General features: G+C 42.0%; 1 protein-coding gene and 1 long non-coding RNA gene across 26 annotated transcripts in view; one reads left to right on the top strand and one right to left on the bottom strand.

Annotated features, from left to right (window-relative positions):
* LOC136017612 (uncharacterized) overlaps positions 1-13,014 on the bottom strand; it is a 37,943-nt gene extending 24,929 nt beyond the window's left edge. For both annotated transcript variants that reach the window (XR_010614012.1, XR_010614011.1), the window contains exons 1-2: positions 12,881-13,014; positions 10,945-11,061 (exon numbers count right to left, since the gene is read on the bottom strand). This is a non-coding gene — a long non-coding RNA (uncharacterized LOC136017612). The remainder of the gene's footprint in view (positions 1-10,944; positions 11,062-12,880) is intronic.
* Positions 12,510-13,462, top strand: part of PRDM5 (PR/SET domain 5) — a 94,397-nt gene continuing 93,444 nt past the window's right edge. For all 24 annotated transcript variants that reach the window (XR_010613958.1, XR_010613990.1, XR_010613988.1 and 21 more), the window contains exon 1: positions 12,510-12,740. Coding sequence is in view for 9 of the 24 variants with exons in the window: in XM_065685927.1 (XP_065541999.1) it covers positions 12,648-12,740 (93 nt within the window). In the remaining 15 variants the exon portion in view is untranslated. The remainder of the gene's footprint in view (positions 12,741-13,462) is intronic.

Raw genomic sequence — 13,462 nt, 5'->3', positions numbered from 1 at the left:
ATCCTTGTGGCCCTCCTCTGGACTTGTTCCAACACTTCCATGCCCTTTTTATGTTGAGGACACCAGAACTGTACACAATATTCCAAGTGAGGTCTCACAAGAGCAGAGTAGAGGGGCAGGATCACCTCCTTCAACTCCTTTTGATGCAGCCCAGGATACTGTTGGCTTTCTGGGCTGCGAGCACACACTGGAGCCAGCTCATGTTCATTTTCTCATTGACCAACACACTCAAGTCTTTTCCTGCAGGGCTGCTCTGGATCTCTTCTCTGCCCAGCATGTAGCTGTGTCTGGGATTGCTCCGACCCAGGTGCTGGACCTTGCACTTGGCATGGTTAAACTTCATAAGTTTGGCATCAGCCCACCTCACAAGCGTGTCAAGGACCCTCTGGATGGCATTCCTTCCCTCCAGTGTATCAGCTTGGTGTCATCAGCAAACTTGCTGAGGGTGCACTCAATCCCACTGTCCATGTCACTGACAAAGATGTTAAACAAGACCGGTCTCAACACCGATCCCTGAGGGACACCACTTGTTACTGCTCTCCAACTGGACATTGAGCCATTAACTACAACTCTTTGCGTGTGGCCATCCAGCCTGTTCTTTATCCACCGAGTGGTCCATCCACCAAATTGATGTCTCTCCAATTTAGAGACAAGGATGTCGTGTGGGACAGTGTCAAATACTTTGCACAAGTCCAGGTAGATGACATCAACTGCTCTGCCCCTGTACATCAGTTCCATAGCCCCATCATAGAAGGCCGCCAAATTGGTCAGGCAGGATTTCCCCTTAGATTGCTGCAATGGACAAAATGCTTCACCTATCCCTATGTAATGTTTTACTCCCAACGTTTTGGACTGTTCTAGGTTTTTTCCATGTCTTTTATCAGAGTTCAATGCAAGTAATTATAAACATTTTCCAGTCTTCAAAGCTTCATTGGAAGTAATGCTTATTCCTACTGCCTGCGTTCTGTAAAGGTGTAAAACACATGAGATAAAAATAAGCTACTGTTGTTCTTGCTTGATGGTGTTGTATCAGGATTAAAATCTATGGTCTATAACCCAGTAACTTGATGCAATTTGTAAACTAAATGGAATTAATGCAGTGTCAAGGACTATTGCAGAAATGATAAAACTCATCAGCTGCAAAAACACATTTTCTTTCTAAGAAAGCTTGAAAAGGGAAATGGAGACTCTGCTTCTGTTGTTCTTTGCTGGGGGCCTTTGTGTGCACAGCGGTGTGCCTGTGTCAGGAACAGGTTGGGTGGGTTCAAAAATCCACTGGTCATACAGGCAGGACTGTAGCAGCAGCTCCATACTGAGTGCACCGTGCTTCCTTCTCTCTCACTTCTTTCTTAGGCTCACTTGTTGCATCTTGCTTGAGCACAGATCAGGCAAAAACATGTTTGTTGTGTGGCATCCTGTGACTTTGCACACGTTAATGGCTTTCATCCACATCAACACAACAATGAGGTGTGTTCAGCATGCAGGTTGGCCACAGCCATGTTGTACGACCAGAGCTATCTATGGCTGCTTCTTGAGAGCAGACAGGGCTTTATTCAGCCTTTCTGTGATGAATTATTATAGCTTGGACAGACTTTCATATAGTTTCAGAAAGGATATGTTAATGTCTTGTACCTCTTGAAAGACACTATTAAAGAAGCTGCAGCTGCATTGTATTTTCAATGTATATTCCATTCACTTGCTGCTTGAAAAAAGATGACAAACTCATTTACGGCAATACTGAGCAGTAATAACCTTAAATTTATAGGGCACCCAGGGTCTAGATGCCTTAGGGGGCCTGACGGGCTATGACTTAAAATGTAACTTTTTAAGAAAAGTAGTGGGATTTACACAATGGAACCAATGGAGAAATGGAAACCCTATCATGTGATAAATAGAACAGTGTCCTACAAACAATATCAAATCCAAACTCTCCACAGCCTGCCCCAGAGGGGTGCCATTGTTTTCTCTGAAATGTCATAGAGGAAGATGCATTAGAGCAAAGAAAAAGCATTTATATAGGCAGGCTTCGCACATGGTAAAATGGACCAGCTACAACTTTAGGCTGAGTGGTAGGGTTTGTTGGTCTTGTTAACCAAGGATGAATACTTCAGAAAGGAAGCAACACTGTGGCAGACATCTTTAAAATATTTTTCTACAGCTGTTACTTTTGTCTGAAAAGCATGCTTTTCACAGTACATTTGTCCTTTTACTAAGTATTAGATTATTCTGTACATGTATACACATTTTTTTTCATCGGTTCTTCTCTACTAACTTCAGGTAGTTACAAAACTTCTTGCTGACTTTAATCTGCTCTCAAAATAAACTTTTGCCCAAAGTGTAGATGTAACAGGCTTGTATAAAGCTTTTTTTATCAACTTCTGTTCCTGGTGAACAGTGAAGTAGCTCCTGGGAGGATCACAGAATAACAGAATCACAGAATCCCAAAGGTTGGAAGGGACCTCAAAAGATCATCTAGTCCAACCCCCCTGCAAGAGCAGGGCAACCTACAGTACCTCACAGAGGAACTTGTCCAGGCGGGCCTTGAATATCTCCAGTGTAGGAGACTCCACAACCCCCCTGGGCAACCTGTTCCAGTGCTCTGTCACTCTTACAGTAAAGAAGTTCTTCCTGATGTTAACGTGGAACTTCCTATGTTCCAGTTTACACCCATTGCCCCTTGTCCTATCACTGGATATCACTGAAAAAAGCCTAGCTCCATCATCCTGACACCTACCCTTTACATATTTGTAAACATCGATGAGGTCACCCCTCAGTCTCCTCTTCTCCAAGCTAAAGAGACCCAGCTCCCTCAGCCTCTCCTCATAAGGGAGATGTTCCACTCCCTTAATCATCTTTGTGGCTCTGCGCTGGACTCCTTCAAGCAATTCCCTGTCCTTCTTGAACAGAGGGGCCCAGAACTGGATGCAATATTCCAGATGCGGCCTCACCAAGGCTGAGTAGAGGGGGAGGAGAACCTCTCGACCTACTAACCACACCCTTTCTAATGCACCCTAAGATGCCATTTGCCTTCTTGGCCGCAAGAGCACATTGCTGGCTCATGGTCATCCTCCTATCCACCAGGACCCCCAGGTCCCTTTCCCCTTCACTACTTTCCAGCAGGTCAACCCCCAACCTGTACTGGTACATGGGGTTGTTCTTCCCCAGATGCAAGACTCTACACTTGCCCTTGTTAAATTTCACCAAGTTTCTCCCTGCCCAACTCTCCAGCCTGTCCAGGTCTCGCTGAATGGCAGCACAGCCTTCTGATGTGTCAGCCACTCCTCCCAGTTTTGTGTCATCAGCAAACTTGCTGATGGTGCACTCAGTTCCCTCATCCAGGTCATTGATGAAAATATTAAACAGCACCGGTCCCAGCACCGACCCCTGAGGGACTCCACTAGTCACAGACCTCCAGCTAGATTCTGCGCCATTGACCACAACTCTCTGCCTTCTTCCTTTCAACCAGTTCTCGATGCGAGTTCCAGTTTCCTCCGGTTAGTTATTTCCCCCAGTGTCTCCAGACATCTGCTTTGTGAGGCTAACTAAACCTCTAAAGTTTAAATAGAAGGCTTTGTCTGAAAGAGTGAACTTGTTTGAATCATTCTACCACAGCTTGTAAGGAAGAATGTGTTTCTTATTTCTGTCTCAATTTTGAAAACAAAAATAATGAAGCGAATAAAAAGGAAAAAAAGATTCTTGTTTTCAGTCCTTCTGGTGCTTTCAAAACTGAGTGACTTCATCAAGCGATGTCAAGCTGTGCAAAATACCTGTAGTAACACAACTTCATCTTTGAAACAGCTATTGATTTTCTTATTTTTCTTTTATTGTTTGCTCATTTTTCTAATGTACACAAGTCATCTTACAGTTGATCCTCATACACCTTGGCATCAATATTTGGAAATCATTTGAGCCCTAGTTGTATACTTGATGATTGATTCTTCCTATATTGTTTTAGAGCCTAGTCTGACATTCTGCATAATACAGACCTGGAAAGAAGACTCCTACAGTTAAATACACCATCCTATGAAGTACTGCGAAAGACTATCCTGTGTAACCTTTCTAATAACAGAAATACTATGTTTGTAGTTTTCTTATTGTGACTGTATCCAGGGGGTGGGTGAGTAGCATCATGCAGTGTCTACAGCCTAGCACACAATTTCCAAAACAGTGCATTTCACGATCTTGTATCTACCTCATGGCACCTCAGTTGAATAATGTTAACAAGAAATAGTGCACCATTAAATTCAGTAGCCATAATCTTGCCCATTGTGGCATCAAAAATATTTCTATCTGTATGATGGATAGCAGAATTTTAGATAGCCATGTGCTAAAAATAAGTGTTACTTACAAAGATTACTTACAGAGGCTTTAAGAGGACAAAATTTTACAGAAATTGATGCTCTTCAGTGAGTGGTCATAAATCGGAACAATTGTGATTGAAATCAGTTCAGAATTTGTTTTGAAAATATCTCCAATCCACAATCTCAATATTTAAGATGACTCTCCTCTGTTTATTTGGCATTCCACAAAATTATAGCCTATAAGGCTGGATATGTTTCTTGAGGAACGAAACAAACCCTGCAAGCATATACAGCACATACCAACAGACAGCTTGCAGCTCTCTTTGTCTCTGATCCTACACTTTCAGCTGATTTGTCTTCTGAATGTTTGGGACAGAGTTGCTCAGTATCTGTGGTGTCAGATGGAATATAACGAGGATTAGAGTTTTTAAATAGAAACATTCAATAGAAAAGCTATTTTCAAATATTAATCCTGCATGGTTTAATGAAAACCTAATTCCTAACAAATGGTGGTCATTTGGTTGGTTTTTCTGAGGCTCAGTTTATTCTAAACATAGGTGCATATGGCACCCCTGATGACACAGGACCTTAAAGCTATATAAAGCAGCTTATGACCATGAGTGTTGGTGGAGCTGGGTCTGTTGAGGCCTGTAGGTTGGGAACTCTCAGATTTATTTTAAATTTTTAAATCCAGAATTGCCTTCTGGCTTCTTTTACAGAATACAACATGATTTAGATGGAGTGAAGCAAAGATCCACCAAAGAATTCAATTCTCTGTACCTCTAGGCCTATGTAAAAGCAGTAAAAATCTCCCATTCTTCCAGAGGAATTTGTTATGGCAATGAGAAGTAAGTATTTCCTGGGGGAATATGTCATTAACTGAGAAAGTGACTTTAGTGGAGGTCAGGCAGGTAGAAGACTGAAAAACAAGGAAAGCACTAAGTTGTGTTTAGGATAGTTCTTGCCCACTCAAGTTAGTAGCTCTCATTTTGGTGTGTGTTCTAAGGAAATGTTCTTTGAAGAGTTCACATAATAGTGCTAAAATGGTTTAGAACAGTATTTTTTATATCTGAATTTCAAAGAACCCCACAGTTTATGTTTGTCAAGAAAAAAATCTGTGTTCTTAAAACTGACCAGAAGACAGATTCTTTGCCATGTTAATGCAACTTTCCCAAATATTATAACCTCGTAATTTATAGATGGTACACAATTACCAGAAATCTAACATAATTTAAAATAAAAATTACAGGATAACTTAAGGAACAGTATTCCAAGGTGTTTCAGCTTAGAATCAAAGCAGAGCTCAATACTAATCAATTATTTTTCACAGTAGTCTCGGGACCTAATCCTCCTTTTAACATTGTACTGTGCTCAAAATTGACTCAAACCCCAAAACAAACAACATTCTATTTATGGGGCTGAATGTCATGTTGCCTCTTATCAGACACCTCAACTTACGTGGTATGCTGATTTCAATAATATTCCCACATACTTGACTCCTGAAGTCAATGAGAATTCTGCCTGCATTTCACATCTACTGCCTCCATCCCTAACGGTGTGGCCACCTTGTTTTTTGTCTAATATCTTAGGTCAAATACCATTGCTAGATGTAAATTCAACACTTCATAAAACAGGAGAAAAAAAAAATCAGTGTTTGCAAATGCTGGAGGCATGTGATGGTCCTTGAAACAAGGGGAAGTATTTGGCTGCTCAAAGTTGAGGGCCTTTTCTCAGCAGAAAGGACTACTAGAATGAAACAGGAATCAAGACACGATTCCTGTCCTTGAAGCAGGAATCAAGACACATGAGTAAAGAGGATGGCAAGGGGTCAGAAGTGAAAGTAGTAGGTATGCAGGCTGCAATGCAAGAAGGTCATAATTGCTCATGGGATCTGGTACACAATGATTAAAGCTATGGAAGTATTGCCTTTTTAAGGGACCTTGGAATAAGGCTTAGCTCCCAAACAAAGTGATGTAGATGTATACGTATTCCCATTTCCTTCAGGCCTTAGAGCAAACTGTTCTCTTCTGTGACCAGGGGAACTGAATTGCTCCAGCTCACAGTTGAGGAAGAAACTAACAAGTATGTACTGTGGATAATCATGGAGTTTAAACCCTCCACTGGTGGTTCAGACACAGCTAAACTGGATACCAAAAGGTCAAAAGTAGTGGACATTCATGAAGTTGAAAAGAGGGTAACTCAAAGGCTGTTTTTCTGAGAATGGGAAGACAGTGAGGCCAAAAAGTATAATGAATTGTGAATGAGGACCTGAAACAAGTCTCTGAGCAAAGGATAGGACATATGTTGAAAATGTACTTAGAGTTGTCCTCTGTCTGCTATAATAATATTAACAAACCACTGTAAGTTCATAGTACAATAGTCAGCTGTCTTCCTGCCACAAGAAAACTCAACATGATGTGTCAGCTTCTATGTTCTGTTCAGGAATCATGGGAAAACGCTTCACAGCATTAAAGCTCTTTCACAGTTCTGTGAGAGTTTATCGCATATTTAGATTGACAAATACAGTGAGTTAAATGATAGGCAAAGAGCAGGTATTGAAAGGGAGCCTAATTTCAATGTTTTTTCAACAAATAAAAATAGTTGCAGAGAGTAGTAATCAGCTTGGTGACAAAGCTCATGTTACGTGAATATCCCTCTCAAGATTAGGTTGCAAGTAGAAGAGGAAGTAGGTAAATTTTAGACTTACTGCTCCCAGAAGGAGCTTATGATCAACTCAACGTAAGGCCTAATGGGAAACGGGGCCTGAGAAGCTATGACCTTTATGCAGTGGGACGTGTGTTTGAATGGTTACGATTCAAAGAACTAGCTCACCAGGTAGTAACTGATCTGGAAAGTCCCTTCCCATTAATGAAGGCGAGGAAGCGGGGGGGACGCGGTGGGGGGGATGGGAAGTGACCTGATCATGAAAGGGCTGATAGGAAAAGCAGGGTGAGTGAGATTAGTTGAGGAAGGCACTCCTGAGCTGAAATTTATCACTGAGCTAAGGAAGACACTTTTACAATGTGTAAGGTTGTGGCCTGGGAGTTCACTTGCCACCGCACAAAGTTATTCTGTCAGTTCTGTCACTGAAGAAAATGGAGATGACTTACACTAGATGTTTTAAAACATGCAAATATTTTTGTGTGCTGAGGCTGAACCAATACTGAAAATTATTTTTATCTTGCAGTCTTTCATGCTGGGGTGTATAAGTAAGAGTAAATATACATATATAATATATATAATATATATAAAAATACATGAAATGATTTAATATATTTTATATATAAAATATATAAAATATAAATATAAAATATATAAATATATATATAAAATACATATAAATATATATAATATATATAAATATATATAAATATATATAAATATATATAAAATATATAGCTATTTTTCACACCAGCATAACAACTTGGGCTCAAATTCAGCTCAAGATAGATACACTGTTGCTAGAGTTGCTATTTTTCTAAAGAGGTGCTACCTGAGCACTTTTATGCTCTATGCCTTTTGCTTATGTTTTATAGCTATGAGATCTTTCCACTACTGAACAGCAACCTGATTTATCAGATCACACCTTGAATTTGTCAAGATAAAAATGTAAACACTACAGGGGCTCTGGGTAGAGCCTGCAATTCTAACAGCAAGTTACTGGTACTCAGTATTTTTAACCATTTTCTACTAGCTCTTCAGACATATATTGCTTATGTGAAGTTGTCATGTGAGATAGCAAAACTCTACTACAGTCAAGTTGTATTGGGCTTCTTTTAGGTCCATATAGCATGATGTGGATTAAGTGGTCATTCCTTAACACATTACTGTGAAACCTGCATTACTAGTTTAATCTGCTATTCAGTTAACATTTTGCCTTAAGATTTTTATTTATAACCTCTAGTTTAAAAAACTCAAGAGTAAACACTTCATATGCAGTCAGCTTGGGAACGGAAATGCAAACATGTGTATGTATTTTTTATATTTTCAAAGGGGAATGAGAAAAATCTTAATTCTGAAATCTGGGAGCTAACTTCCAGGACTTCAAATATTTGAGAAAGAAACTTTGACAGTAACAACTCTGTACATGTAAGCAAGGAAAGAGACAAGTTAAAAACTAATCTTACCGTTTACTGCTTTGTGTGACCTTGAGTATCACAACATAAGAAGTCTGTACTGGTTTACAGAGAAAACCAAAAGGCCAACTGTGCATTGATTAGAAGAAGGATTTGGTGAGGAAATAATTCTTTAGGTTCAAGTGTTTACTGAATTCAAAATGCTCTGAAAGAATCAGTGTAGAAAAAAACAAGCAGCCACAAAACAAGAAAGCAGTCCTTAAAAATAACTCTGAATTTTCCTCAGAAAATCAAAGTGTGTTAGGGATAGAATAACATAAGTTTATCAGATGACTGGAAAACACAGACAAAACAAACATGCTTAGAAGTGGAAATAAAAAAAAACAACCCAACCCAAAGACATAGAGTAGATGGGGCTTATTGTCATATTTTCAAAAGCTAGACTTATTTGGTTTAGAAAGTAGATTGTCTTACATATAAGAGATTGAGTTTTTAGTTAGTAGCATAACACATGGTTTAAGTTGGCTCCATGTCAACACAATTTGTTCCAGGTACTTAGAGTCACTGTGCTGGTGACTAGTAGCAAGGGTCCAATTCAGTATTAGCAAGGGTTCAATTGGTCACAAAGCAGGGTAGATTCTAAAGGCATACACAGCTGTTACTAAGCTATGTTACTTCATCTGCTGCTAGTTTCTAAATATTTAATTTAAGAGTATTACACTTGGACTTATCTTCAGAAACAATGAAAGACTCCTGTCTGTATGCACTGGCATCTTGTGGGGACTAAAGCAATATGGTTTTGTATTCAGCTTGTCAGCATTGTATACTGCAGTTGCTTTAAAGAAGGAGAGATTCTTTTTTTCCCCCATATATATCAGTTGGTTTCTTTGGGGAATGCAGTAGACAAAAAAATAAGAAGATAATTTTAGGCTGAATTCTGTATAGCAAAAGAACAAAAACCCCTGAGAGATCTGTATGGTATTCCTCTTCCCATCTTCTCCTCGGGTTCTATCATTAGTCAAGCTGAAACCTTTGCTTCCTGAAAACTTCAGTGCAAAATGAAAGTGCAAAGCCCTTTTTTCATCCTGGTCCAGATACTGCAGCGTAGGAGATCTGGGAAGAACGATGATCCTGTATGTAACTAGTAACAGAAATGGGCTTGGCAAATTTCAGGGAAATATCTGACTGAAACTATACCTGGTCAAAGCTAAATGTTATTTGCACACTGGAAATGTGCAGATACACAAGAACAAAAAGAAAATAGTCTGACATGATACTGTATATGTCCTGCAAATGGGGTACAATCCAGATAAACCAAAGATTGTTTTTCAAGTACTGCTCCTGATCTTACCAGGTTAAGAGGAAGTAGATATGGTTGTGAATGAGATATGTAGATCCAGGAGAGAAGTTCTCAAAACAGTAGCAGCAAACTCTTATTAATTTGCATTGCAGAAATGTTCCGTGGACCAATGAATGTACAAACTGGGAGAGCCATTACCATGAATACCCTTTCTGAGATCTGTCAGGTGCCAGAATCAAATTCTGATATTAATATGGATGCTGCAAAAGCTAATATTCTAATACTTAGGGATGCAAGGAACTCTCAGAAGGATAAAAAAAAATTTGCCTCTCTGCTTTTAGTCCAGCTGCCTGAGGGGCAGGAAGAGTGAGGAAAGAAATATTAAGTCCCTGAAAACTTTTAAGGATGATATTATACCATCTTAAACAAGGGATTAGCTATGAAAGAACATCCTTTCTTCTGGAGAACATATTTTCCTTCTAAGCTGCTGGATACTTCAGTGGCTGGCATGATTACTTTCAGAACCTTCAAGGCCATTTTTGTCTTAAATCTTTCTGTTCCTTAGAATGTGACATGTAACTCAAGTATGACCCTCAGTTAACTGGTTCTCTGGTGGAGGGAGTATCATACCCTGCTTCTGGTATAGCGTTGCAACTAGTATTGTAACTTCAGACAACTAACTCTTGTAATTATTTTGTTTGTCACCACACATGGATTCCTGCCATGAATTTAATTTTGGGCACAGCAGCTTCCATAACTATGTAAGAGTTTTCTTCTGAAAATACCTCTTCTTCTCTCCAAGGAAGTTATGTAAGTAGTTGGACACCATTAGGCTTCAAACCTGAAGGCTGCTGGATGCCCTTGTATTTCTTCTTACCATTCCACGTAGCTCTTAAACAAGCCACTATGGAGTAAAACAGAAACAGTGCTGAGCACGTTCAGTTTCTCTGTGCTAGACTGCAAATGAGTTACAGCTCAATGTTTGCTCTTTGAGGAGGGGAGAGATTTTTCAGCTGCTATTCCAGCAAACCCTGGTGTATCTGCAGAAATTGCAACAGAAGTTTGTATGCAGTGGTTCAATTGGACACTTTAGAGCTATGCCAGCAAGAACATTCTTTTCACTTGTGTATGCTGTGTCCTCAGCTGAAGGCAATGCTGGCATAGGTATGTTCTGCAATCAGTTCTGTTCATGACAGAGAACTAAGGGAGGCTATACGCACCTAAGCTGTGTACGTACCAAACACAGAAGAGTTATGTTGAAACTTACCAGGCTCCGGTCTTACCACTGGCTAATGATCAGTGTACATTTAGCACCCCGTGATGTCTTTCATCTCTGTTCTGTCTGATTTGCTTCATTTGGACCTCACTCTCCTTGCCACTGCAGCTAGGACAAAACACAACAGAACTGTAACATACATGTCTACCTGAGTAGCAGTTCTCAGCTCAACAAGGCTGACTTTATTCCCCCCACTGACCTTTATATAAACCAGAAAGGACAAATGCTGACACCAACAGCATATGAAACACATTTATAAGGTGTTATGGTCAATGGCTGATTAATTTAAATAAAAGAAAATGCTGGTACAAGTGGCCAGACAGTTGTAAATATGTTTAATGTCATAACACCCATTATGCTATGAAAGGAGACTGATCTAAATCTCCCCTCTCTCAGCTTAAAGCCATTTCCCCTTGTCCTATCACTACATGCTCTTGTCAAAAGCACCTCTCCATATTTCTTGTAGGACCCTTTTAGGCACTGGAAGCTGCTCTGATGTCTGCTGGGGCCTCTTCTTATCTAGGCTGAACAACCCCAGCTCTGTCTTCTAGAAAAAGTTCAATGTTGCAGTTTTATGTTTTTTATGTATTGCAGTTTTATGAAAAAGAGTAGTGGTGTGTTGTCATGAATCTGCTAAAATGTAACTTCTTTCTCCCTGTTCAAACTAGATTGCATGCAGTGTTAGTTGGAATACAATGCCCCTGCTAGGTATACAGTGAAAACATATGCTAATCTTCAGATAAACACAATTAGACAGAATGTCAAGGTTCCTTTAGAAGTGCCAGATTTCTGTCATTCCCTCCTTTTTCCACCAAAAAATGTCTCCAAAAGTGAAGGATTATGTGGTTTCAAAACCTAATCTAAATCTGAATTTGCCCATTCCTGTAATACAAAAATAATGAGGATAAATGTGTGCTGTTTTGAGACAATACAGTGTTTGTGGAAAGTGTTACTATGTAACTGTGGATTGAAGTGTGGGTATTGTTTCTGGTGAGAATACCCCTTCTCTCTAGCACTCATATCTGTAAGTGCCAGCAGCTATTATTTAAGCATGTATGTGAGAGGTCCCAGTTCTTAAATACACAAAAACCTCTGGGTTTTTGTGACAGGGTACAGATTGTCCGCCTCTGCTGGGGTCCAAGAGGTGGTCCCCAGACCCTATGCCGCCTGCCCACCTTTCTGCTCTCCCAGCTGCCTCTGGGTCACATGACTGCAGCAATGCGAGGGATGAGCTCGCCGGTGCTAGACCGTAAGGCCACGACTGTGTAATGAAGAGCCATTTGCTCTGGACACGAAAACCAGGCCGCGGGTGAGGAGCGGGCCTTCATGCCTCTGCAGAGCACATTGCTTGTGCGTGAGCACACATGAGGAGGCCGCGGGTGCCATGACCCTCGCTGAGGCCAGGCCTCAGCCGTGGGAGTGTTGAAAGCCCGAAGGCCTCGTATTTCTTGCCCTGACATTGGCGCGCCGCCATCTAACTGGCTCGCGCGCGCCCCCTGCCGCCGCCCCGCCCTGTTCCCCCTCGCGGGCGGCTTCGCTCCTCCCCTCGGCCTGAGGAGCCAGGGAAGCCCGGCAGCTAGCTCCTCTTCCTACTCCCTCCCCCGGCCCGGCGGTCTCGGTCGCTCTCCCGGTGGGATGGAAGTCCCCGGTGATCCTTCTTCCCGGTAGCAGGCGGCGGCCCGAGTCGGTGGAAAATGCTGGGCATGTACGTGCCAGACAGGTTTGCCCTGAAATCGTCAAAAGTGCAGGACGGGATGGGGCTCTACGCAGCCCGCAGAGTTAAGAAGGTGGGTGATGGCCGGGCAAGCGGGGTAGCGGCCTGGCCCGGCCTGAGCGGGCGGGGAGCGGCTGCCACGTATCATAGGAGAGTGGGGCGACTCCTCCCCTCCTTGCTGCCACCGACCTGGCTGCCGCGATCTGACTTTACCTCAGAGCCACTTTGTGGACGCTGCCTCGACTTTCCGCTGTCCTGCGCGCTCTCCCCTCGGGGGAGGCACCCCCCGCTTTCCCTTCCCCCCAAAGGGTTCGTCCCGGGATGCTGCCGCCCGGGGGGGAGGGGCGTAGAGCCCTACCCTATGCGGTCGGCGGAAGGTTTTCACTGTGCGTTTCTGTGCCACCTATTTTGTTTAAACTCCGTCGGTATTTCTGGCGATGGGGTGAGGGTAGGGCTGGCTCCCCAGTCACTGCTCGCCTTCGGGCCGCGGCGCCCCTCTGCGGCCCCCTTCGGCCGCTGGCTCCCGCCGCCTTCCTCACCTGAGGGCTCGGCGGGAACAGTGTTTGAGTCCGTCGTTTCGAGATAATAAAGCCAGGCCTGTGAAAAATACCGTTCAGTTGTGGTGCACTACTCTCCTGCCCTAACCAGGTATAGTCCCTTGACATATAATTGAATTGAAAGTCTCTTGATGACCTGCAATCCCAATTATAACTGCCCAGGTGGCTTGTTAACACAGATAAAGGCATATCTAAAGTTACGAACCCTCATTAGTATACACTTATATGTATTTTCTGT

Source organism: Lathamus discolor, chromosome 1 (assembly GCF_037157495.1).
Source record: "Lathamus discolor isolate bLatDis1 chromosome 1, bLatDis1.hap1, whole genome shotgun sequence".
In the NCBI taxonomy this organism is placed as follows: domain Eukaryota; kingdom Metazoa; phylum Chordata; class Aves; order Psittaciformes; family Psittacidae; genus Lathamus; species Lathamus discolor.
The sequence above is the reverse complement of the archived record's forward strand: the minus strand, read 5'-3'. Positions and strand labels throughout refer to the sequence as shown.